At 40.7% G+C, this 26,005-nt stretch overlaps 2 protein-coding genes and 1 long non-coding RNA gene across 6 annotated transcripts in view; 1 reads left to right on the top strand and 2 right to left on the bottom strand.

Annotated features, from left to right (window-relative positions):
* Positions 1–4,338: 4,338 nt before the first annotated feature.
* Positions 4,339–24,676, top strand: LOC111852385 (uncharacterized). 2 transcript variants are annotated; one of them, XM_072703858.1, is made up of 10 exons: positions 4,339–4,500; positions 4,733–4,763; positions 5,684–5,716; positions 6,099–6,193; positions 6,294–6,428; positions 14,487–15,032; positions 15,270–15,425; positions 15,532–15,743; positions 16,307–16,644; positions 16,858–17,236. In XM_072703858.1, exons 6-10 carry the CDS (start codon positions 14,614–14,616, stop codon positions 17,068–17,070), a joined length of 1,338 nt encoding a protein of 445 aa, XP_072559959.1. In that variant the 5' UTR covers positions 4,339–4,500; positions 4,733–4,763; positions 5,684–5,716; positions 6,099–6,193; positions 6,294–6,428; positions 14,487–14,613; the 3' UTR covers positions 17,071–17,236. The 2 variants fall into 2 exon arrangements, with proteins under 2 accessions (XP_072559959.1, XP_072559958.1); XM_072703857.1 differs by lacking the exons at positions 14,487–15,032; positions 15,270–15,425; positions 15,532–15,743; positions 16,307–16,644; positions 16,858–17,236 and adding exons at positions 23,111–23,222; positions 23,505–24,676 and having other exon boundaries at positions 4,343–4,500; positions 4,733–4,804; positions 6,291–6,428.
* On the bottom strand, positions 6,856–12,745 carry LOC111837187 (uncharacterized). Of its 2 annotated transcripts, none has more exons than XR_011984437.1 (3): positions 12,268–12,745; positions 10,129–11,880; positions 6,856–9,210 (listed from the first exon to the last, which is right to left on the bottom strand). It is a non-coding gene; the product is annotated as an uncharacterized lncRNA (long non-coding RNA). The 2 variants fall into 2 exon arrangements; XR_011984438.1 differs by having other exon boundaries at positions 10,129–11,236.
* LOC111852389 (G2/M phase-specific E3 ubiquitin-protein ligase-like) overlaps positions 17,130–26,005 on the bottom strand; it is a 40,832-nt gene continuing 31,956 nt past the window's right edge. Inside the window, exons 2-10 of one of the 2 annotated variants that reach the window (XM_072703856.1) lie at positions 20,696–21,311; positions 20,436–20,524; positions 19,932–20,108; positions 19,700–19,801; positions 18,922–19,217; positions 18,646–18,827; positions 18,293–18,462; positions 17,615–17,826; positions 17,130–17,530 (exon numbers count right to left, since the gene is read on the bottom strand). In XM_072703856.1, coding sequence (XP_072559957.1) covers positions 17,292–17,530; positions 17,615–17,826; positions 18,293–18,462; positions 18,646–18,827; positions 18,922–19,217; positions 19,700–19,801; positions 19,932–20,108; positions 20,436–20,524; positions 20,696–21,067 — 1,839 coding nt within the window. In that variant the 5' untranslated portion in view covers positions 21,068–21,311 and the 3' untranslated portion in view covers positions 17,130–17,291. Of the gene's footprint in view, positions 17,827–18,292; positions 18,463–18,645; positions 18,828–18,921; positions 19,218–19,699; positions 19,802–19,931; positions 20,109–20,435; positions 20,525–20,695; positions 21,312–26,005 lie in introns of both variants that reach the window. The other variant, XM_072703855.1, reaches the window with a different exon arrangement.

Raw genomic sequence — 26,005 nt, 5'->3', positions numbered from 1 at the left:
TCTCAGTGACTGGGGGGGGGGGGGCACCTTTGCTGTGTCTTGGCAAGGCCAAAGCATAATAACTCTTCGCTTGTCTTCAGGGGGCTTCGACAAACCCCCCCTATAGCATCCAGGTACAAAGAGACAGGCTTCTTCCCCCTCAGGTGCTGCACCAAGATGCTCAGGCCTGTCTCTGTGTAGAGGTGTACCCCCAAGGGGTTCACCTGCAGATGATGCATGTATCCTGTCATGCTATAATAGCTGCTGTCACATTCCTTTATTATGTCTTGTGTAAGCTGCATTTCTAGAAAAACACTGTCATGTATTCTGCTTTTATGAACTTCTGCAGCAATTACTCTCAATATGTTGTTATTGAGACTTTTTGTCAGGTTTCCTGACAGAAGTTCTGGAACTGGAGTGTTGCGTAGTCTCCTGTAGTATTCTGCACTCCCTCCTTTAACTGGAGCTTTTGCAATTTTGCCCCTGCGAATATTAGTCGCTGGCCTGAACTGCAGCTCTTTCTTTAAATGTTTGATTTCTCCACTGCGGAAAACCACCATTCCAATGTCAGGTTGAAGCCGACTGGGCTTGTTTTTCATTTTAATTATGTACCTTGCCTGGCAGGTGGAGAATTTGCAAACATAAATAATTAGAATTGGTGTATTTCTATTCCTGCTGCCAGGAACACGGACATGCTGGTAAGTAAAAAAAAGGACACAGCTCGGGTTAATTTTCCTAAACTGACTATAACTTATGTTTGCCCATGGTTGTTGAAGTTTGTTGGCATTTTTCTGGAGGGATATTTTGCTCCACTGATTTTGTTTAAGTGAAATCGTGAATTTCTTTGGTGTGATTTGCACCTTTCTAAACACCTCATCACTGTTTGTTGTTCTTGCCGATTCATGTCCCATAAACTTTTTCTTTCTTTGCCTCTCCTTCTCTGGCTCTGGGTCACTAATGGAAGCATCAGATCTGTCACTTACAAGGGATTCTGGACTTTCTGGTCGGTCAGTCTCTAGCCAATCAGTCTCCTCTTCCTCCTCCTCCTCACTTCCAGTAGAGTGTTCCTCTGCCTCCTGCCACACTGCAGCATCTTCCTTGCTGTGGCTCTTTTCCGCCTCTCTCACCTGTTCCTCTATAATTCTCATTGTTGCAGATTTTGGGTCACTGATTGACACTTGAGAAATGTCACTTGTAGGGCACACTGGTCTTTCTGACTGATCAGCCTCTTGTCCTTCAGCTGTCTCCTCCTCACTTCAAGCAGAGTGTTCCTCTCCCTCTTGCTTCACTGTGGCATCTTCTTTGCTGTGGCTCTTTTCTGCAACTTTCCCCTGTTCTTCTGTCGTTCTTCCCCGGCTTGGAGTCACTGAGTGGATCAGGTGTTTTTTCACCCCTAGGTAACTCTGGATGTTCTGAATTGCTTGACTAGGTTTTTGCTGTAACATTTACTCTAATATCTCTACGATTGTATTTCCACAGACAGTGCAGCCATTTCTTATTTTTCATATTTTCATTTCCAAAAATTGCTATGGACAGTTTCAACCACACATCAGAACTGAAAGATGTGTCTTGTTCCAAAATGTCCACTAAAAGGAAATTCTGCACTAACGATTGTTCTCCTCCAGCTAATGACCAGAGATCATCTCTGGAAGAACCCTTTCCTTTCCGATGTTTTGGCATTGCTGACACTGGAAAACACAATACATATAGTGATGCTTGAAAGTTTGTTAATCCTTTAGAAAATCTACATACATACATACTTACATACATACACACACACACACACACACATACCCACACGCACATATATATATATAAAATGACTGCACAAATTAAATATCACAATATCACTGTAGTACATTAAACATTATTATCAATAATTATTTAGTTGTATAGTAATTGTAGACCTACAATGTTTACTGTGATAAATTACTGTGTGCCTGCTCATTTGGGGAGTTGGTAAATGCTAAAAATGCTACAGTGGCTACTTCTGTATGTTACTTATTATAATAGTAGTTAAACATTTTCAATTAAACATTAACCTGACTCTATTCATTTACATGAAAATCTCTATATCATTATTGTACAAATGTTATGTTTCTATGGAAGCGCATTGCATTCACTAATAATAACAGACGTCAGGATCTTGTAATTATAAAAAAAGAAGGTATTGCTATACCTGTAGTTATCAACCGGCGCTAACCTGGGCTACAGGATGAGACAGTGGGCAATGATGGCACTCTCACAATGAATCTGACTGACATGTGTGCCCATAATCTCATGAGCACGGTTTATATTCAGTTTATACTGTCTATAATTTTCTGTACATATTTGGAGTTCAAATATCCAAAGTTGGCATTATGAAATTACTGCTCCTGGATTCAAATAATTCAGTATTGTAGTGATTCTCTTCCCAGGTCCCAACGAGGATTGGTACAACACCGAACCAGCCTACCAAAATTACAAAAAGTCCCAAATAATCCCAAAAATATACAAATGTAAAACAACTATCATTATCACTATATTTGTCAGAACTACATAACTAAATATCTGAAACAGAAATGAAACATTTCACTTAGCATGTTCAAATGTATTTTTTATTATACAACATTTGTATAAGTATAATGATAGATACCAAAATTAATTTAAAATCAGTTAATAAAATAACATTGTAAAGAAATGGCCACTTTATTGTAAAGCTGTACTGTGAGCACGGATCAGAGAGTCAGGAAGTAGCAGCGGGGAGACGGTGAATCAGGGTATACGGGGTTTATTTGGGAAAAACAACAAAACGAAGCAGAATACGGGGATCACTTCAATGACAGGACTTGGGGCAACAGACTTGAACGCGGACTTAAATACACAGGACAAATCGAAATAACAGAAGATAGCTGATAACAATCCAGAATTCACACAAGGTTAATGAGGGGGCGAGGCGCACAAGAGAATCGGACGAGCAGGTCATGACAGAACCCCCCCCCCCCCCCCCCCAAAGAGTAAAAGGGAGGCAATGGACGAGACGGGACCGGGCACACTGGACCTGGAAAACAAAAGCAAAAACCATCAACCAGACACTGGGAACAGGATGGACTCACAAAACAGGCACAGAAACAACAGGCTAGACAACCACTGACAGACCACAGGGAAGGCAGACAGGCACAGGGGCATTAGGAAAGGAGACACAGGGGGAACACCAACGGGAGGAAGAAAAGGACCAGGAGGGAACACTGGAGACACAGAGGGACGAGGAGCAGACACAGGAGGCTGGAAGGGAAAGGACGGGGGACAACGGGGAGCCTGAGGGAACCCCAGCGGGCAGAGAGCGGCAGCCACAGGGGCAGCAGGCAACTGTGAGGCTGTAGCAGGGGGGGACCTTGGAGGGGGCGAGGAGGCAGGTGGAGGGACAGGTGGAGGGGGCACCAGGGGAGGCGAGGAGGAAGGTAAAGGCAAAGGCCAGGAGGGAGGGGAAGCCGCAGAAGGCAACAGCGCAGCCACAGCAGGCGAAGGCGTCGTCCACCGACGAGCTAGAGTGGGGGGACCCGCAGGCGACTGACGTGTCGAAGTGAGGGGACCCGCAGGCGACCGACGAGGCGTTGAAGGCGGGGCTGAAGGAGGCAGACGAGCCATCAAAGGGGGACCCGCAGGCGACCGCCGAGCAGGAGCCGGAGGACCCGCAGGCGACTGCTGAGCAGGAGCCGGAGGACCCGCAGGTGCCCCTGGATCCATAGCCAGGGAGACCGAGGGCGAGCCAGGGGGCAGGGCGGGTGGGACTCGACCCCTGTGCAGATGTCCTCTCCCCTTTCGGAAGACCAAAAGATGGGGACCTGGCCGGGATCAACCACGCTGGGGTTGACGGACTGGGTGACCCCCCAGAGGGGTCCATTGGCGCCATCAGGGAAATCCCTGAGGGGTCCCATTAGAGCTCCCCAAGGGGAAGGAGCAGTGTTCTGATAGTCTGGGACCTCCTCAGGGACAGGGACTAGGGTCATGGGAGCAGGGTGCGTAGGAGCAGAGTTAGGAACTGGAAGGTTAGGACCCGGGGGGACTGGATCTGGAGCCGGGGAGACTAGATCTGGAGCCGGGGAATTAGAAATTGCTGCAGACTGGTCAAAGAAAAAGCACACTGCTTAAGTCTGCAGTTGCCCACTAGAGGATGCTTAAACCCCACATTACATAAGCCCAAACAAAATACAATAATAAGTAAACTAGCAATTAATGGCAAATTAATAATGAAGGCAAGTGGAATCATTTCAATGCAGAAGACACATTTCGTTGTTGTCCACTGTGTGCTGTGGTGTGTCTATCAACACTGATCTCTAAATTTGAATGCCCATCAAAATTGTCTCCAGTGTGTACTCTGTTAAATCCAATAAACGAGAGCACATCCGGGTATTCCATCAGTACTTGACACAAGAACTTAATCGATTGGTCCCTGATACAGAACGCGCGCGCCTAGGGCGCCAGATTTGAAAAAAACGACGTGCACTCGCGGATGTTACTCATAGCCTGGGAAAGGTTCAGGTAGGATGCTCTTTGTTGAGCTCCATATAAAATATTCTTTAGGAAATCAATTCTGTTAGTAATAAGGTGTTATTTATATCAGTGAAATGCTTTGCGTTTCTTGTATATTTATTTGTGATTAATTTCTTCTAGCAATTGATGCAAAACTGTGTTTATTTTATGACGGGCAACTCTGTTAGCTTAGTCTTGGCCAACCAGAAGAGTAACTGAAGTTTTTACTCTTTGTTCCTAGCCACGCGGGAAGCTAGTTGTCGTTGCCCCAGGTATGTTATGTGTGCCAGCAGCTTGGAGCTCTCACACTGAGGTAACTAAAATATACTAATATAAATTAATGATTAAAAGTAGCCATTAGCCAGCTGATTTATTGATGCGTTGATAAATTTAATCAGAAAGGGTCAGAGCAGTGTATGTCCTTCTGAAATTTACAGTTTCTAAGGTTCGTCCAAATGATTAAAATTTAAATTATCGTCAGTCTTGCATTAAGTTTTTCGTTGTTTACTACATTTGTTTTACATTTCCATTAGGCCACTTAAAATTAATAAATTGCTTTACATGGCCGCCCGCCTCAATTTTTTGGTGCCGCCTCGATTTTTTTTTAATATTTTATATTTTTCAAAAAATCCGTGTTTTTTCACCTCAAAAACTGTCAGAGATCGTCAATACGCACGCGTAACAACTAACGGTGGTCGTTTGAAATCATCTTGTGTTTCTCTCAAAATGGCCGCCGTGGGTGAAAAATCTTGAATGTCAGCCTCGGATTTTTCAATTTGACGCTTCTCGGAAAATGGTTTTTATCGTTTGTCAGATTGTGTGTGGGCCCACGGTATTAAAATTTTGGCAGGGCATCAATATACCGAGTAATGTTACCCTTCGTGAGCTGTTTGAGAACTTTTCTAGTTTTAGTATATCTCTGTTGCCGTTCGTCTTTTCGCTAAAAATATAAAATCCCCTACTCAACAATATTTTAGAAGTTTGAGTCATGTAAAACAATTTATTAATTTTAAGTGGCCTTATGACAAAATAAGTCTGAAATGGTGAATTAACATGGCTGTTTCTTTAACATTTTCCATTTCAATTGTCACATTTTAATCTATGTGACTTGTTCAAAACGTTGTTGCAGTTTACAGTACGCATATGTTAATTCTGTTCTTAATTTGTCTATTTTTCTCTCTTAAATAAAAAGCACCAATGAGTACCGGATCGATAAACAGCATCGGTAAGAGTAGTTCCATTAAAATCTTAATGATACTTATCCCTAGTCATAGCTTACATCCTAACGTAGACTTTGGTTAATGGCCACATTTTATCTGGGGAGTATCAGGTAGCTCGCCATCTACCATATTTATTTAGCTCGATACCTTGATTGAAGCATTTCCCTCAGGAAATCCAATTTGCACAAAATTACATGTATGTCTTAATGTGGTGTTTAAAACAATCTGCGCGAGTTGCGGTAATTGTATTTCGTTATATTTGTATAAAATATATATATTTATTTATTTGTCATTAAAGCATAGATGTATCCCAAACACTAAGTAGAAGCATTCTGGATATGGCCTAAGGTGGTGCAGTTTACCTAAAACATTCATTTGTGTCTTCAGCATCCAGGAGTTTCCAGCCTCCATCCAGGCGATCCAGTCAGAGCAGAAGCCCTGCTGTGGGATCAGAGTCATGCGCCACTGACCAAGGAAGGCGGGTCTGTTTGTGCTCGATGCAGGATGTTGCTGACTGCATTGTGACACTGATTGACTGGCACAGTCTCATGGTGTTGTTCGATTTTGTTTTGGTGTCAGCAGACGCCTTCCTGCAGTAAAACCAACTGCTGCACGAATCAGAAAGCTCCCCAGCAGGGTGTCGGAGATGTTAAAGAAGAAGAGCAGGAACACCTGGTATCTGAGGGTGAAGGGACAATGAACAAGAACCTCCACAAGGTGAAATTGAGTGTTTGGGGTTGTAAACCACTACAAAATGGGAACACTGTTGAAATTGTTGTATGTTATGGTGCGTTCGTTTTTCTCTCGGAACTCGGAAATTCCGAGTTGAGTGACATCACATCCGGCAATCTCCCGTTCGAGCTACCCACATCTCGGAACAAACATGGCTGCCTCCATGAACATGTTGCTGTGTGTTGTTGCTTTATATTTTAGCAGATTTGGAGTTTTCCAAATGGAGATTTTTCCGAGAGACAAACAAGAAATACGAACTAGTCAAACCATATTAAAAGCTTTATAAAATATTTTAGTACATTCATAGCGATATTCTTTTTTCGAACGGCAAACAAACTACAAACAAATTAAGTCGCCATGTTGAAATTACGTCACAGGCAACTCTGACAACTAGAGGTTGACCGATGTTGAATTTTACCGATAGCTAGGTTGGTCCGTACTTGCCGATAACCGATTAATTGGATACACTCCATATAAAATGGTACTAAACTTTATTACAAAAAACAAACAAAAAAACAGTACTGAATCATGAAAATGTGCTATATGAAATACATATGAATATATTAATAAATATTGAGGTAAATTAAAGACATGCTTTCAAACTGAAACAAAAAGTAACACTCCAAATAAATAAAAAAAAGTTACATACAAAATGAATAATAAAAGGCACTCCAAATAACAAATTTTAACTTGTGAAACAGGAGAAACTTAACTAGTCCTGTTAAAGAACTGCAAGAGATTCAAGTATAACGTGGTCCAGTTCTAGTTCTATTTTAATACTCAAAGTTAAGAAGCCTCAAATTATAATGGAGAAAACAGAGCTGGTGTGCATGGTGTCCAGTGAGTCGGCTCCTCCTGGCTTCTTAAAGCATGCCCACTTCACTGAACACCCTTTCACTAGGCACAGTGGATGGTGGGGGGCACAGGAATTTCTTTGCCAGATGTAAAAAATGGTAAAATGGTAAATGGACTGCATTTATATAGCGCTTTTCTACTCTTTCGAGTACTCAAAGCGCTTTACAATTTATGCCTCACATTCACCCATCCACACACACATCCACACGCCGGTGGTGGAGGCTGCCATGCAAGGTACCAACCTGAGATGTGCAAGTGTTTTAAATCTTGTTTCATTTTTTTGCCACCACTGCAGAGGCATGTCACTTCTTTCAATGACAGGCTCTGACAAATAGCACTCAAGCTCAGTCTCAAAGCTATACATCTCATGAGAGACAGCTGTGGCACCAAGGACCCTGGCATACAGAGTGTCCACTAAAGTGGGCTGATGGATTTTCTGCTTCTTTGTCTCTGGATCCAAACCCTCATCCTGCTCAGGTCCTTCTAGTGGAGGGCATGGATCATCATCTCTGAGCTTGGCAAACTCTTCAGCTTCATCTTTTAGCCATTTTTTTCCTTTCTCAAGTGTTTCTTCAGACGCAAAGGCACGGGCCTTTTATCTGGGATCAAGGAGTGTTGCTAGGACAAGAATTTTTGTCGTCTCTGCTTTGGAAAACCGCCTTGTCAGACTGTCAAGCATGGTCTTGCGCAAAGTTTTGATGCCTGCTGAGGATGGTCCCTCTTCCCGCAGCATCAGCTTTAGAACAGACACACTGGGGATAATGCATGCTGCTGAAGTCTCAGAGTTGCTCATCTCCATTGTGACTTCTTCGATGGGAGCCAGTGTATTGATCAGGTTGCAGACAATGTCCCACTGTGTGGCAGATAAGCAGCTGATGTGGCCGTGTTCACCAGCATACACATTCAGTGCCTGTCTCTGTTCATACATTCGTTGAAGCATGTGAAGCGTTGAGTTCCAGCGAGTTGGGACAGCCTGGATGATGTTGTGCACTGGCACACCCACTTCCTCCTGAATGGCTCTCAGCCTCTGTTTTGCCAATACAGAATGGCCAAAGTGAATTGCACAGCTTTTCAATATGGCAATAATGTCCAGAACAGCTCTGACTAGATAGGCCCTCATTTATAATGAGCTGAAGGGTGTGAGCAGTGCAGCTTAAATCAGGAAGTTCAGCCAGCCTCATTCCTTTTACCATGTTTGCTCCCCCATCTCTTAGGACAAGAACAACACGTTCTGTTGCGATATCCCAGTCTCATAACATGTTAAGGAAGGTTTCTTGAATATAACTGGCAGAGTGTGGTCCAATCATAGGCTTGACATTTAGCACCACTTGCCTTCTCGACCAGTCCTCAGAAATGAAATGCCCAGTTAGGCTCATCAGGGACTCTGTAGCTCCAGACCAACAGTCAGTTGTGAACGCCATAAATGGGACCTTGTCCTTCATCACTTCACTTCTGATTTTTGTCAAAAACCCTTGAGTAGGTGTCTGAGCATTTTTGTTCTGTAGAACTTTTCATTTTTAATTCTGTACCTGGGTTCCATAAGGGACATGAGTCTCTTGAATCCAACATCTGAAACCACAGAAAATGGTTGGTTGTCAATGGCAATCATTTCAATGATTGCTGCATCAATTTTAAGAGACCTTGGATCTGTGTCCTTCCACCCTGTCTTGTGTTCAAAAAGTTGAGACACTGATGGCTGAGAAGGATCTTTCTTGTCCCTTTTTTTCTTTGCTTCTTCGCTGACTTCTGGATGGACGTGCTTTAGATGAGACCACATGTTTGTGGTATTTTTACTTGTGGACGTTGATGCCCCCATGCTGATGATTTTGTCTCAGATATTGCACTGTGCTTTCCCTGGTGATACTTCAGTGAAATACTCCCACACTGGCACTTTCTTCAAAGCCTTTGCCATCTGAAAATAAGGTAAACATTAAAATATTGAAGATGAAATGTTAATAGATAAAAATGAAAATGATCAAAACTTAATTAAAATATATTAGTAAATGTTGAAATTAACAAACAATAAACAATACATCTAAAGCATTTATTAACCTCAGTTAAATGTAATGTCACTGTAAAACATTAACCATTTCATATAAATCCAAATTCATGCTTAAAGTGGTCATCTTTAAATGTCAGAGTATTAAATGAATGTTGCATAATTATATAAATGTATATTATATGTGTAGTCTCCCACTATATTTGCTTCTATTTTGAAAACTTTTTTCTCTCTCCATAGGCAGAGGTTGACCAAACTGTTTGTGTAATCTGTTAACAACGCTCATTATATACCCGTCTTTTTAGGCAAGAACCAGATAATGAGTGTCACGTCATGAAATGGTTTTAATACGAAGGGAGCTGTATTACGTGATGATAAATTTAATAAAAACATTGTAAGTTAGGCCTATAATAGTAATGATTTCATTTCAAACAACAAATGTATTATATAGAGAAGGTGAGCAAAGTATCAACAGAGCTTTTTGAAACTCTGAATCAGTAAAACACTGCGTCGCAAAAAGATTCACTGTTTCGAAGCGCTCCAGTCGGATCCCCCCATCCCCCCGGCAAATCGCACCCTGTGCCTGAAGATAAAAAGAACTGAAATCGAAAGCATTCCTGATGGTAACAATCATGACATTAAACATTTGGGTCGGACTTGCGTGTATTTTTGCCACATTATTTTAACCGCTTGATGTACTGCTAATGTTGGCGTCCTCTCAGCCTTGTCGACAAACATACTGCTGTTCTTACTCCAATGCAGAATCTAATCAACAAATGAATTACTTTATATTGAGATGAAAACATGTACTGTAGTGTACTGTATACATACCTTTTCGCTGTCTGTGTTTTAAACGTGCATTTAAAGTGTCAGCGTTGTCCGTGCACCGTGCTCTCTCCAGGCAGCTTGCGCTCTCCTTGCAACGAACAGTATCACGTGTCAAAACAAAAGCACGTGCTTTACAGCGATTTTCGCCTATAGAGGCGGCTCTTGCCATAGATATGTTGGCTCTCGCACTGAATAAGGACAACAGACCGTTCTCAGCCACTTCAGCTCTGACGCAACCCGGAAAAACCTATCGGCGTGGATTTTTGCCGATAACCGATAGTTCCGGGAATCAACTATCGGTGCCGATTAATCGGCAAAACCGATACATCGGTCGACCTCTACGGACAACAAGATCTTGTCCGACTTCAACGTCATAAAAGAGGTGTGGTTCGTTTGTTGGTTGTTTATCAAAAGATTTGAATCTACCTTTGACAATGAGAGAAAATTACTTTCTTTTTCCCGTCATGTTTTCTGTGTACACCGCATTAGCCTCAGGTAGCTAGCCAGAAGCAGATGGGTTATGGCAAGGCAGAGTAGGGCCATCAAAGTAAAAAAAAAAAAAAAAAAAAATTACGGCAGTTAAAATTTTTTCCATATGTTGTCATTAGAGCTGGGTGATATGGCCTAAAAATAAAATATGATTTTTTTTCACAATAAATCTGATTTTCGATTTTAATCGATTTTTTTCCCCGTCCCCTGCTCAAAATCAAACTATAGATGACAAATTAATGGTTCAAAACAAGTTTTAACTTTATTTTGGGGTTTTTTTTTTTTTTTTTTTTTTAAAGTGCAATCTGACAAGCCAAAAAATATGCTTGTGAGATGGCAGACCACGCCATTGTAAACGCTTAGAAACTTGTAAAAACTTTTAGCATGTTTAATGAATTCCGGCTTTTCCACAGTATGTATGGGCATCATGTCTTTTGCAATATACATCGCGACAGCGTTTATCGTATTCCACTGTGCCCCATATGGCACACAGTTCGAAAACATGTCAGGGACGGTTGCTTGCTTAACTTTGGATGTTGTCCTGGTGCTGCGGGTATTTTCATTTCGCTGGGAAATGAAAAATGAACTTCTCCCACTCCGCTGCGTGCCTCTGCTTTAGCTGCTGGAATAAATTTGTCGTGCTGCTTCCTTTGGTTGCGAGGACTTGTTTGTAAAATTGTAAAAAAGATTTTCCATATGTTGTCATGTTTAAAAAGACCCAAAGGTTTAATTATGATTGGTTTTTAAAGCAAATGCAGAGTTCATGCAAAAGTATCGTAGATAAATTTAACACACACTAGATGATCTTGAAACGATCATTAAACTTTGTTTCCTATAACATAAACATGTAAATGTAATACAAATGTAAACCGAAAAATTTCATCACCAAGTTTTCTAAATACCAGGCATGAGTTCTTTAATAGCGGTGTTTCTTTGCATGTTATGAAGACTTGAAAGGTATACCTTACTGAAGTTGTGCACTGTTCTACATCTGTTTTCTAAACTGTCCCTTAAGGTTGCTTATGGGATAGCTGCTTAAGTGTGGTGTAATTGGGCACCATCTGTGGGGATCGTGCTGGATTGGTTGACATTGATGACGAGTCGTGTTTTTTATCAATACGACACTGCAGAAATGCTTCAAAGTATTTAAACTGAGGAGAACTTAACAGAAGGCAGAATTACCAAACTGTATATTGTATTATATGATGTTCAGCTCCCATCTGAGGTCCTGGGAGGAGATGATGCCCAGGAAATGGAAGAACTCCACTGTGTTGACCGGAGATTCATGAAGGATTAAGGGTGGGGGTGGAAGTGGATTGTGCCACTAACGTCTCCATTATGTTAGACTTGTATGTAAATAAACCTGCAGTGTCTAGGCTTATAAATCTTTTGAACCAGATTTTTGATATACAGTGGTACCTCGGTTCTCGAACTCTGGATCGAATCCTAAAAAGTTCGAGTTCTGATCGAATTTTTCCCATAAGAAATAATGGAAAACCAATTAATTGGTTCCCGGCCCCCCAAAATTACACCTAAATATGTGGGGTTTTTTTTTTGGTTTTTTTTAGCATTTAAACACAAAATGAACAGGATAAAACGAGCATTTTTTTCTTAATGGCTTCCAAAACGATAAAGATCTTATCCCAACATTACCCCTGTCCTCCCCCGATTGTCTGCTCCTTCCGTGTGCCACGCCCCCTCGTTAACCTCATGTGGGATCCCCATGTGATTAGCTGTTTCTGGTTGTTGTCATTAGTCCTCTGTATTTTGTCCGCGTTTCAGTTTGTTTCCCTAGTCCGGTCATTGGGTGTGTTCAACATGCTTACAGCGCTGGCTTAAAGCAACGCATTCTCATCCTGACGCAATGCATTATGGTTAGATGCATTGCGACCTCTCACCCGGCTGCACAAACTGGAACCGCCTCCGTGACGACACACCTTTGCCCTTATTGGTTGAAGAGTTTAGTTACACGCATGACGTTTGTATCCCAGGCAGTTCCAATGCGTAATCTGCTATTTCTCCCGAATATCACATAAAGCAGTGAGAACTGGCTTTCAGTTAATTTACCTGGTAAAATAAAGTTTAAATAAATGGCATAAATGCTCTAATAGTACACGTAAGTTAGTGATTTATTTATTGTTACTGTAATGTTGCGCTGCTTTATTTCGTTAATCGTCCAGTCTGTGAAGGCATTCAAGTAAGAATTGCATTGTAGTATGACTCATTTCCTAGCACGTACAATTTATATTAGGTCAGCGTTCACGGTTCGTATGGGGGGTCGTTGGGGTCTTTATTAAGGTGCACATTGTGCTTGAAGACATGCTTGCATTACACGAGTATGCAGAATGAAGCGGCTCTTGGTGATTATTAACATGCGACACGAACCTACTTTTCCTTAAGTTTAAAAAGTGCATTCGGAACGAAGTCACGCATACTCCACATTAAGTCTCGCTTGCTGAAGATGCTCTTGCGGCATGCACGCATTAAATCTCGCTTGCTGAAGATGCTCTTGCGGCATGAAGCCGAAAAAACGTCATCAGCGTGCTACGTAAGTTATAAAAAAAAACGCTGCGATGGAGGAGGGAGCGAACGCACGGTAAAATTGCTAGTCGTGACTCCTTATCTTCCCAACGATTATGTGCAAAATAATACATACCCCATATCAATGAAATAATACGTACTTATTTAGCTTGTTATTTAAAAAAAAAAAAACTTATAGGTACGTCGCACATTTCATATTAGCTTAAGTATAATGCACATTTGTTCCATCGGCCTCCAGTTTAATAAATTGATAAAAGGCATGCAAAGTAATGCATTGTATTCTTCCTATTGTTTTTTTTTTGTATCCATTTGTACCTTGCAGAGAATAGCTATAGTTTGCTTTACATTGAGTAAATCTTTATAGTTGCATATGGTATTATCTCATACAGTGATACCTCAGAACTCGAACTTAATCCGTTCAGAACTCCGGATCGAATCCTAAAAAGTTCGAGTTCTGATCGAATTTTCCCCATAAAAAATAATGGAAAACCAATTAATTGGTTCCCGCCCCCCCAAAAATTACACCGAAATATGTTTTTTTTAGCATTTAAACACAAAATGAACCGGACAAAACAAGAAAAGCATATACTGTACTAAACACATCTAAGCACATTTATCAAAACAGTAATTTTAAAGTAAGAATATAAATGTATCCAAACAATATGTGTCCTGCCCCAATCGTCCGCGCCTTCCGTGTGCTACGCCCCCTCGTTAACCCCGTGTGGAATCCTCGTGTGATCAGCTGTTTCTGGTTCTTTTCATTAGTCTTCTGTATTTCATCCACGTTTCAGTTTGTTTTCCCCAGTCCAGTCATTGTATTGTCCGTCTGCGTTTTGCCTGCCTTGCCTGTAATTAAACCCTGTATTCCCTGATACCCTGACATCTGCGTCTTTGTCTCCGTTCCGTCCCAGCTCGGCAGAACAATATTATTATAATTAAATGTATTAATGGTTTATTATTAATATTAAAATAATTAATAAGAAATCTTTATTTAAAAATGCATTTTATTATATAATAATAATTAGTGTTACTGTCTATCATTGTCTAAATGTATTTTTACTGTCTAAATATATGTATTCAGGTACTATAAACATGCACGATGCTATCACAGCGAATGCGAGGCTGACACTGAAACGTTACCCTTTGTTTCTGCGGAGAGACATGCCGCGTGACTCATTTCCCCGGTCGGCGTTCACGGTTCGGCTTCTGAGATTCAGATCGAGTTCTAGGTCTTTTTTTTTTTTCGAACTGGTTGGTTTGACTTTTAAGAAATTCGATTTTTAATGAGTTAGAGAACTGAGGTACCACTGTATTTATCTTTTCTGTTGTAGATTCCATGGTATACCACCAGCGTTTCTTCAGAGTGCTGCGGATACTTTAGATAATGCAGCCCTTCACCTCCTCAACCCAACTTTTCAACACTCTGATTATGACTACATTCTATTCAGGCTGGAGCAAATGCAGAACTGTCTAATCAGATGCTTTCAGAATATTGAGTCAGAAGAGGCAGAGCAAGTGCTTGACAACTTGGGCAAAGTTTTAGATATTTTGAGTGCACAGCCAAACTGTACCATCAATGGCTTTGAGGCAGGAACAGTTTCCACTGATAACAGGGGCCGACCCAAAATTAACATTACGCACACACAATTGGAATTTCTGTTGCAGTTCAATTTTACAATTCCACAAATGTCAAACATGTTGGGTGTAAGTTTAAAAACAGTCAGAAGACGAATGTCTGAATATGATTTATCCATCCATAGCACCTACAGTCAGATATCTCAAGATGATCTGCAAAAAATGATATCAGACTTCATAACTGAATTTCCAGAATCTGGATATAAAAAAGTGACTGGGTTTCTTCGCAGTGTGGGTGTGAGGTACGTTAAGGTGTTTGTGAGTCTAGACAGTAAAAAAATCTTACTATTGTATTTCAGCCTTTGATGGTGTTTGTAGGTGTTTTTTGTGGAATGGACAGATGTCCTTTTGAGTAGGAAAAGCCTGATCAAAAGTACATTTCCTATCTTAAAAATGCACTTCTGTGTTACTTTAATGAATCATTTTGTGAGTGCAGTTTTTGTTCTTAATTTACAAGAACCATTTTCTTTTATCTTCAGAGTGCAGCAAAAAAGAATTAGAGAGGCTTTGAGGCTTGTGGATCCCGTGGGAACCTTTCTGAGGGGTCTCACAATCAACACCATACAACGAAGGGGGTATAGTGTCCACTCCCCATTGTCACTATGGCATATAGATGGCAATCACAAGTTAATTCAGTAAGTATTGTCTATAAAGATTTAAATGCTGATTTTGTTATTACTACTATGGTAATCTTGTGGACACAACTTTACCAAAATAATGTCTTAATTTTGTACTGCATAGATGGAGAATAGTGGTTCACGGAGCAATTGACGGATACAGCAGAAAGATAATGTACCTAAAAGCCAGCTCCAACAACAAAGCTGCTACAGTGTTAAACTGCTTTATTGAAGCAGTGAATCAGTATGGTTTGCCATCTCGTGTTCGCAGCGACAAAGGACTTGAGAATATTGATGTTGCACGATTTATGCTTGAACATCCCCTACGTGGACCAGGTGGGATACTGTCCTGTTTTTGTTTTTTTTTAAACTGTAGTTTGCTCATCATTTGATGTACATATGTACCTGTACATATTACATCACCACTTTATCTCTTTACTGGATGAAAGTCCTCAGCAAATGAGGAAACTGTGGTCTTTTTCATACACATGTATATTTCAAAAGATTAATGTAAATATATAAAAATATATTTAAAAGACATTTAAAATATATATTAATTTACTTTATACATACACACTGTATATGTGTGTGTATACTAAATAGTGGTTTGAAGAATGGTGACATTTGGAACTGACCACCTCTTCTTGCCTTATTAAACGATTTGACTCATTTTACTCTCGTGTAATTTCACAGATTTAGTTGTAAATGTGTGGCATATTGGAAAGGACCAAATATGGAGAATTATTGACAGACATTTATTATCCCTGTACTCTTTAAAATCTGTATTTGTTTGTAATTGCTCAATTCCTTTAAGGGAACATATATTCTTGCAACCCTTAAATATTTGCTAGAAGAACAGTTTTCAGTACAACTGATCTTTTTCTTCTGTGTTCTTACAGACAGAGGGTGTCACATTGCAGGAAGCAGTGTGCATAATCAGCGGATAGAGCGGCTCTGGCGAGACATGTGGTGCACAGTTACCTGCAATTACTATGCATCATTTCAGTACCTGCAAGAAGTGGGTGCACTGGACCCTGATGATGAACTCCACCTCATTTGTTTACACTGTGTCATGATTCCACGACTCAACCAGCATCTTCAGATGTTCACCAGGGGCTGGAACAGTCATCCTCTCTCAACACAGCAAATGAGGACACCTGACCAATTGTGGATCCAAGGACAACTGCAAAACTACAGTGAAGACCACATTTCATCTGAATCATGGCATTCAAATATGGTAAGAGACTTTGAATGAATTCTTCCCCATAAACAGACAGTATTTGTGTAACATTTTTAAAAGATACTTTAAAATGGTATGAACACCTATAATTGATTATTATCTGAGGACAGGCCATGGACTGGTAATTAGATCAATTGATGTTAATATTCCCTAGTTGGCTCAACAATTGAATTATTTTTAATGTTTTTTTTTTATTTTTTTTATCTCAAGTCTGACTTCACAGATTACGGAATAGACTGGGACGGACCTGTTCCCCACCATGACCTGGATCGTGCTGTAGAGGTTCCGGAGCCTCCTTTGTCTTATCTCCACACATTTGAACAAACCTTAAGACAGCACACTGACCCTCTACAGTCAAGCACATGTTTTGGACTGGACATATATTTGGACGCTCTTCAGTTTGCCAGTCATCGCCATTCTTAACTATTTTACCTGACAATCTCCTGTTTTTCTGTGCAGTTTATACCAGACACCGGAAACACTCACTGTTCAAAATGACATTTATTTGTAAAAAATGACATTGCCACAAAAGGGCATTTCAGTGAACTGTTGACATATAATGCTGTCAATAAAATTGAACACTGCAGAATGTTAGTGTCCCACAAACTGGAATGAAGTATTAGCATTACAGAAAAAACAGCAATTTATGCTACTCCAAACCCTGGCGAATTTTTTATTCCAAAGTCCATGTCACACTTGAAATCATCGTATGAGGCCTTGCATGGTATTTTTAGGATATTAGCACAAGTGTTGGCCTGGGGATACCTGGATGAATCATAAAGGAACTGTACTGTAGGCTGAGGGTCAAAGCCAAGAGTAGGGACAGAGTCACTTCCTGTTGCAAAAACAAGTATCTCTTCCAGTGTGACATCAGTGATTCCCACTACAAAAGAAAAAAGTATGATTGTGTGTGAATATCTAGTGAACACTTGAACTATCAAGAGGTCAGTAAGAATGAATTGCTTACTCTCCGTTTCTAGTAGGTAATCTCTCCAGTGACACACTGCTTCACTTTCTTGATCATATTTGTTGCTCCCATACTCAGAACGTTCCTCTTTGAAAAGTTGCTCAAGAGTTTCAGCAGTGAGTTTGTCACACTTGAGGAATACTTGCTTGAAGGTAGTTGGATGACTCTGCACTGCATCGAGAAGACCCCCAGAGCGAAGTCCTTCTTGAAACCTAATACATAAAAATACATTAAATACCTACTTTGCATAGCACATCAGGGAAGTTCTCCGTTGCTACGATGGATTTCCCTCCATTGGACTCTAGCTGTGAGATTTCTGCTAATCAGACTCAAAGGCATATTTGACATAAATGCAGATCTGATGAGAAGTGGGGAAAAAGGGGGGGGAGGATGATAGTATGCATGCAGGGGATTGTAGGAAATGTAGTTCTCTACCTGAAAGGCTAAAAGCAGCTCATTTATACACCAAAAGGAGTCCAAATTGATACACAAAAATGAATTACTCATTATCCATTAATTTATGTATCCAGATAGATAAAGTGTACTACATAAAGCCAACAAATAGTATTTTTTTTTACATTCACTGCCCCCCCAACCAAAATTCAGTCACACAGCATTTTTGAGTTTTAATCCTTGCTTCATTGTTGAACTATTGTCGTACAGCAGTTATATACTTGCCTTTCAAACTGTGCTCTTGTCCGTTGAAGAACAATCCAATTGATGACATCTTGCACAACCTCATTTTTGTTGACAAGTGTAATGGTCCTGAGGCATCCCGCTAATGACAGCAGGTTTGCACATTTCTCCACAGCACGATCTATGTCTTCCTTACATTGTGCTCCTAAAATCTGCATGTTACATAACAAAGACCATGACATGTTATAATACAACTGTTTAATATAATATTTTTGAGTAAGGAATAAAACAAGCATTCATATTTATTTATACTGACTAATAAATTATGTAAAAAAGACTACCACATATCAAGCAATATGAAAATGGTTCACATTTTTCACTGTGTCGCCTTTTACCTCTAACAGATAGCTTTCGGTTTCAGGGTCATGTATGTCCCCAATGTCAGCCTGCACGCCATCTGCTCCCGCCACTACAGCTTGGTATAATACTGGAGAAAAGAAATTTGGGGAGGGTCCTCCATGCAGTATACTCATGGCTATTAGCTGTCCTGCGTAAAAGTAGCTGTTGTCTCGGAGTGCTAGCATTGAAACAGAGAACACAGAACAGATTATTGACAAATCACCTGGACAAAAGTTAACACAAAAGATGTGTCCAGTGTCCATAATACTTACATGGCGCATGACAACACAAGACTCGCTCATTTTCTGGGCCAGTGAACATTGGGCCAAGTTTTATGTGTTGTAGAACAAGTCTGAAAAACTCTCGCATTGGCCCTCCCATATCCACTGCTCCTTCTGAATTTCCATCATCATCTGTGAATTTTATGTCTATCCGTTTCTTCACAGAGAAATTTGGCCGCCTCATTCCACGTATGGTTCCATCCCAGACATTTTTGCGGTTTATGTTAAATCGAAGAACTTCATCTGTGTTAATGTCTTTTCTCAGTGAAAGCAGAATGTCTTGTAAACTAAAAAAAGAAAAAATTCAGGGTTTAGTAATGGGATGAGTGTGTATCACGTGTGGTTGTGTGTTTGAGTGTGGCAGAAGAAGGGAGGACAAGAAAGGAAGGAAAGAAAAGTATGGATGAATGGAACAAAAGAAAAATGAATGGGTGTACAGTAAAGCCTACACATAGAGGCAGGCATGTGCCAAGTTGGTTACCTTTCTGTGATGTCTTAAAAGTCTGTCCTAAGTCTAAGGTAGAAATGTTGATCGTTTTAAAATAATGTTAAATTGAAAATGGTACATAAACATAGCAGAATGAGCAACATTAATTGCAAAGAAAAAAGCGCAAAGAATAAGAAAACAAAGCCTTGCAAAAACATTACAGTGCACTACTTTACATTCACTGTAATTTAAATAGTAATTCCATGACATGAACTATTCACCTTTTGTGAACACAAATATTAAAAATCTGATTATTAGGACTATGAGGAATACTGCTCTCACTTTGTGCAGGGATGGTCCTTCAAGGACTCTTCTATTGCTCTGTTAAGGTCTTCATTGTCTGAGTCACTCCAAACATCAGGGCAAATTAGATCAACATAGTCCCTGCCAATAAACATTTTTCCAGTTATTATTCAAGTACATTTACACATCATTAACAATATTGCAATCCATTACTAATGTTTAATTTCAAAAAGGAATTTTTGACAGTTGTCATAATGTTTTAGGATCATACCTGTACGTAGGCACAGCTGGTTCACTGAGGACCACAGTGGATGTGGATGCTGGGATTAGTGACTGAGACGGGTACCCACTGGGACCTGCCACTGGTTCATTCACAGTTTCTAAAACTATCACGTCCTCTGCTGGTGAAGAGGGGACTTCCAAGGTGAAACTGCTCACAGGCTGTGTCCTTTGGAAATTTAGGACATGGTTAGATAATTACTGCGACACAGACTCGCACACACAAATATAACTTACAAAAATAACGAGAACACTGCAGAAACAGCAAATACATTGAATCCAGAATAAAAAAAAACTATACATTTACATTACATATTACACATTTTCAGAATGAGTTACAAAGGATATCACACCAAGAATGTGTAAGCTAGATAGATAATTTAAAATGTGTACCAAAAATGGTTAAAGAAGATGCTCATGTTAGTGATGACCTAAGGAGGCTTCTAGCAAAACTAGCCTTTAAGGTCCTCCAATTATTCTGTATTTGGCATTTTACCTTGTGCAGCATTGAATATGTCGTGCCAGGTCCTGTAACGGGATTTCAGTCTCACATGTTTTGCACTTTTCCATAGCCACTGCTTCTACCTGAAATAGATTAAGATTTGTCATATTTGTAAAACTGAGTACAAGTGTGATATTGAAAGTGCTGCTTCTATTTGTGGATCAAATGTAAAGACATCAATCACAATAAATTTTCCTATTACACACAGAGACAGACATGAGATTAATATTACAGATAAGTTATTGAAAACTAACCTTATCGGAATCCTGTAACTCTATCATTGGTATACTTGTCTGTAGTGGCCTGACATAGGCCACAGCCTGGTTCAGTCCACTTTCTGTCCGAAGGAACTTAACACTATACCCACTGGTGGGTATGGGTATGGACTGCAGGGCTTTGCTCCTGAAACCCCTCAAAATTTGGAATCCTCCTGCATCCTTAAGCGGTGGATAAAAAGAATGCAAAGTCTCACAGAGATCTTCATGTGTTCCATTTTTATCTGGAAAAGTTATTCTTTTCCTTCCCAGACCAATGGTTTGTAGAGCCAAGCTGCGTTCTGGTGGAGGTACATGATCTTCATCTTTGTCCGCAAGGCAAAAGAAGGTGTGGGTCCATGTCTCTGCCATGCTTGGCCTCTTCCTGGATTTTTGAGATGAAAAACGTTGCCCCCTTGCACGGTCATATGGCTGAAAGAGCCTCACCAAGTTTCTCTGAATAGCGTCTTCTGGTTGAGTGTGATTTAAGGTACGCTCATGTCTCTCAGGTTGAGCAGAATAATTTGGCTGGCTAGAGGCTGACTCCCCCCTCAGTAACCTTGCAGCCTGTTGCAGGAGTCTGGCTGCTTCAATATTTGCAGCATTACTATCATTACTAGGGGGAAAAAATAATACAGATAAGAAAACTAGGAAGAACTGCAAAAATGTGCATCCATACCATACTGCAATGAATTGATGAACCAAAAGATTACTTTGTTTCTCTTCATATAATGTAAATCTTTCACCTTCAGTGGAAAAGAACAGTTAATGGTAGGACTGGGGTTCAGAGACTGAGCCTTTGGCAGATGCTCCTTTTTACCCAATCTCAATACCCACACCTGTTATCAGTTAACCTTCTAATTGAGGAACCTTCAAGTAACATTCTGGAAGGGTCCACAATTAGCACACTTGATAACAAGGGTGGGTATAAAAGGATCATCCACCAAAGGCAGTCTCTGCAAGTAAAGATCAAGGATGTAGAATTACGTCTGGACGGTGTGATGTATCCCCACCAATGTCTATCTACTGTATCAGTACTGTATCTAACGTAATGCAAGATATACTAATTATTTACATAAGTAGTGACGTTTAATACCGTGTTATGTATCATGAAGCAAGGGGTGTCTTGCAAACATGGGTCGTGGTTCATTACTAATTAAAAACTATGTTTTCTGCACAACGTTTTAGTTTTTATTAAATTTTTAGAATGTGTCCCGCCTTTTTGTAAATGGGGTTCATAGCCAAATGTGCGACGTACCTAAAAGTTGTTGTTTTTAAAATAAACTAAATAAAGTACGTATTTCATTGATATGGGGTATGTATTATTTTGCACATAATCGTTGGGGGAAAAAAGGAGTCACGACTAGCAATTTTACCGTGCGTTCGCTCCCTCCTCCATCGCAGCGTTTTTTTTTTAACTTACGTAGCACGCTGATGACGTTTTTTCGGCTTCATGCCGCAAGAGAATCTTCAGCAAGCGAGATTTAATGCGTGCATGCCGCAAGAGCATCTTCAGCAAGCGAGACTTAATGTGGAGTATTCGTGACTTCGTTCCGAATGCACTTTTTAAACTTAAGGAAAAGTAGGTTCGTGTCGCATGTTAATAATCACCAAGAGCCGCTTCATTCTGCATACTCGTGTAATGCAAGCATGTCTTCAAGCACAATGTGCACCTTAATAAAGACCCCAACGACCCCCCATAGTTCGACTTCTGATATTCAGATCTAGTTCTAGGTCAAACTGGTTTGTTCGACTCTCAAGAAATTATAGTTCTAGTGAGTTAGAGAACCGAGGTACCACTGTACTGTGACTTTGGCACATTCAGAGTGGTGTGTGCATTTCAGAGGCGTTGGAACATGCCCTTCCCAATATCGGCAGAATCCTCCTACCAACTTTCTTCCCATTAAATAAATACATTATCAGCAGCACTTCCTTTTCTTCTTTCATCATGGATCCACTTGTTACTGAAGCCAATTCACTATGCATTCAAAGCATGAGGACCAAACATATACTTAACGATGATGGTAGTCCTCTATTAGACTAAATTTTATATGCATCAGCTATTTTTTAGTTAAGCTGTGTTTAGTTGTGAAACTGTACACTTAATGATGCTAATCTAAATTTTATGAATTCATTTTTTAAAATTTAAATCTTATCGCATTCTTTTGCAATGTGTTTCATTGTGATGTCACGGTATATATTGCACACCACCACCACCCCCAACTGTTGCTCAGCAGCAAATTACTAATTTCAGAGGTGTGTGGTAGGTAACGTTTTAAGACTACATAATTTTAGTGTGATTAACCTGAAAATTTGTTTGCTTTCAGTTGTCTTTCTAATAAGCAAAGAGAACAGCCTGTATAAATTTATGAAATGATCAGCTTATTCTGCCTTGTTTGCTTTTTGTGAGAGAAGATGAAGGGTGCAGAGGTTCAGGATGTGACTGGTGAGGAGCTGACTGGTTCTCTTCCATTAAACACTGATGGGAGAAGAAGAAGCAAACGGATTGTGAAACCTCCAAACCAAGGTGATTTTAACTACCAGCATATACCATCAAAACTGCAATTGTTTTGGTACATTTGGAGGTTAGTCTGTGCTTCAAGTTGCCTTTGAACCAGCAGTGTTGTAGCTCTGTGCACTTCAGGCATGTCAGAGATTAGTGTGAACATGAGCTGCTTATGTGTAACGAATGCACTTTAGAAGAGATCTGTATTTATCTGTTTTTTTTTTTTTTTTCCACCTGACTTTCTTTTTCTATTAACCCTGTTGTATCTCAGTACTGACTGACTTGTCTCTATCTTGCCCACAGCATGGAGAGCAGATGAATCCTCCCAAATCTTCGCTTCTTCTCAGGGTCCATTCTCCTACACTGCAGACATTGACCTGCACAGACATAAACGATCTCACCCCAAGGACTATGTCAGACAGCTGAGGACTGGATCTGTCAACACAACCCAGCATTTGCCAACTGCTCCTGACCCCAGTGCTGCTCAGCCCAGTACAGACACACTCAGTACCCTGGATGGAATGAGTACAGACACACTGACAGCTTTACAGGGTTCCCAGGGTGAGAAGACTTTCAGTTTAAACAGAGGCTGTAAAAAGCACAGACAGACTAACACTGGGGAGAAGCCCTACCAGTGCTCCCAGTGTGGGAAAAGCTTCAATCAGTTAGGAAACCTAAAGGCACACCAGCGGATTCACACAGGGGAGAGGCCCTACCATTGCTCCCAGTGTGGAAAGAGCTTCAGTCAATTAGGAACCCTAAAGGGACACCAGCGGATTCACAAAGGGGAGAGGCCCTACCAGTGCTCCCAGTGTGGAAAGAGCTTCAATGAATTAAGAACCCTAAACCGACACCAGCGGATTCACACAGGGGAGAGGCCCTACCAGTGCTCCCAGTGTGGAAAGAGCTTCAGTCAGTTAGGAAACCTAAAGGCACACCAGCGGATTCACACAGGGGAGAGGCCCTACCAGTGCTCCCAGTGTGGAAAGAGCTTCAATCAATTAGGAACCCTAAAGGGACACCAGCGGATTCACACAGGGGAGAAGCCCTACCAGTGCTCCCAGTGTGGGAAAACCTTCAGTCGATTAGCAACCCTGAAGATACACCAGCAAATTCACACAGGGGAGAGGCCGTACCAGTGCTCCCAGTGTGGAAAGAGCTTCAGTCAATTAGGAAACCTAAAGGCACACCAGTGGATTCACACAGGGGAGAGGCCCTACCATTGCTCCCAGTGTGGGAATACCTTCAGTGTATTATCAACCCTGCAGGCACACCAGCAAATTCACACAGGGGAGAGGCCCTACCAGTGCTCTCAGTGTGGAAAGAGCTTCAATCAATTAAGAAACCTAAAGGTACACCAGCGGATTCACACAGGGGAGTGACCCTACCATTGCTCCCAGTGTGGAAAGAGCTTCAGTCAATTAGGAAACCTAAAGGTACACCAGTGGATTCACACAGAGGAGAGGCCCTACCAGTGCTCCTAGTGTGGGAAGAGCTTCAGTCTATTAGGACATGTAAAGAGACACCAGCAGACTCGCATAATTGACAGTTCTTTATTGCAGTCAGTCCAATAAGTGTATCTTTTCATATTTTTTTATACTGTTTCTGTGAAATGCCTTTATGTTGGGTTCCCCTTCTCAGGCCTGTTGATGTTTAGGGTTTGTTATGCAAAGATTCAAATGCAGTGTTTACAATTTATCTTGAGTCACTCACTCTCTCTCTCTCACTCGCAGCAACATGCAGCACACGCGCGCAGCCCCTGCTTTTAGTGATGACGGTGGAGTGGACTAATCGGTCACAGGGGTAGAATTACTTTGTTCGGGGGGCACAGCAATGTTTGCCTTTTATCCCCTCAAATATAGGAGGGCACTAAGGCATTTTCCTGTAGGTTCGGAGGGCACCAAGACAATCAAGAATTACTGGCCAGGGTACAGACAAAAAGGTGTATATAGCCGGACGCATGAAATATTTAGCATTCTGACATTTTCAAGGATAATAAATGCATTAGCACCCTGTGAAATAGTGTTAGACTAGCTATTGAAAAGAAGATGCTGTTGCCTTCATTCACCTATTCAGTAATGACGAAATGTTTTATGAAAAAAAAAAACAGAACCAGCTATTGTCAGTGATAAAAACTTTAATTTAATGAACATTTTTTTTACTGAGACATTGAACACTAACATGACTAACAGAACTTCAAAATAATGCACGAGTGACCATATTCAAGCCAACTAACTAACACTCGCCAACTGTCCCGAGCCACTCAAACTAGGGGTGCAACGATTATTCGACATTGTCGACAAAAATCGACCATAAAAATAGTCGCCGACGAATTTGATTGTCGATAATTGTCGCCAGACGTATTTTTAAACGGAGTGAGACGTTTTCCTTTATACTTGTACAATACTACCGCTTTCCAATAGACTGCACCAATACACCACACAGGTGAGATTCGCTCTTGCGCAATAGCATTCAGCAACAGGTAGAAGAATGGTGGCCACAAATCAGGCATCGTCGCATATTAAATGCTCTAAAGTCTCAAAGGCTTTTAATGTCCGAAAACAAAGACGAGATCTACAAAAGGGTGAATAGCACGGACTTCTTGTTGTCTGGCGTATCTAATAATAATAATAAATAATAATTATAACAACAATAATAGGGCATAATAATAGGCTAGTAGTAGTATATTTTACATTTTCAAAAAAGATCAGAATAGAACGTATTTTTGTTTGGAAGTCGGTGGTGTGTCATGAAGTGTCTCATTCGCTAAAAATTTAGCTAATAACGGTCAGAAAACAGTGTAG

The sequence above is a fragment of the Paramormyrops kingsleyae genome, chromosome 20 (assembly GCF_048594095.1).
Source record: "Paramormyrops kingsleyae isolate MSU_618 chromosome 20, PKINGS_0.4, whole genome shotgun sequence".
Classification (NCBI taxonomy): Eukaryota; Metazoa; Chordata; class Actinopteri; order Osteoglossiformes; family Mormyridae; genus Paramormyrops; species Paramormyrops kingsleyae.
Note: the sequence above shows the minus strand (reverse complement) of the source record. Positions and strands in the feature narration are given on the sequence as shown.

What these genes read in the sequence shown, in the direction of transcription:
- LOC111852385 (XM_072703857.1), top strand. Translation starts at nt 5,689, where the DNA reads ATGAGTACCGGATCGATAAACAGCATCG. An exon ending in TGAACAAGAACCTCCACAAG is followed by an intron (nt 6,429 to 23,110) that starts GTGAAATTGAGT and finishes TTGTGAGAGAAG; the next exon opens with ATGAAGGGTGCAGAGGTTCA. An exon ending in TGTGAAACCTCCAAACCAAG is followed by an intron (nt 23,223 to 23,504) that starts GTGATTTTAACT and finishes TCTTGCCCACAG; the next exon opens with CATGGAGAGCAGATGAATCC.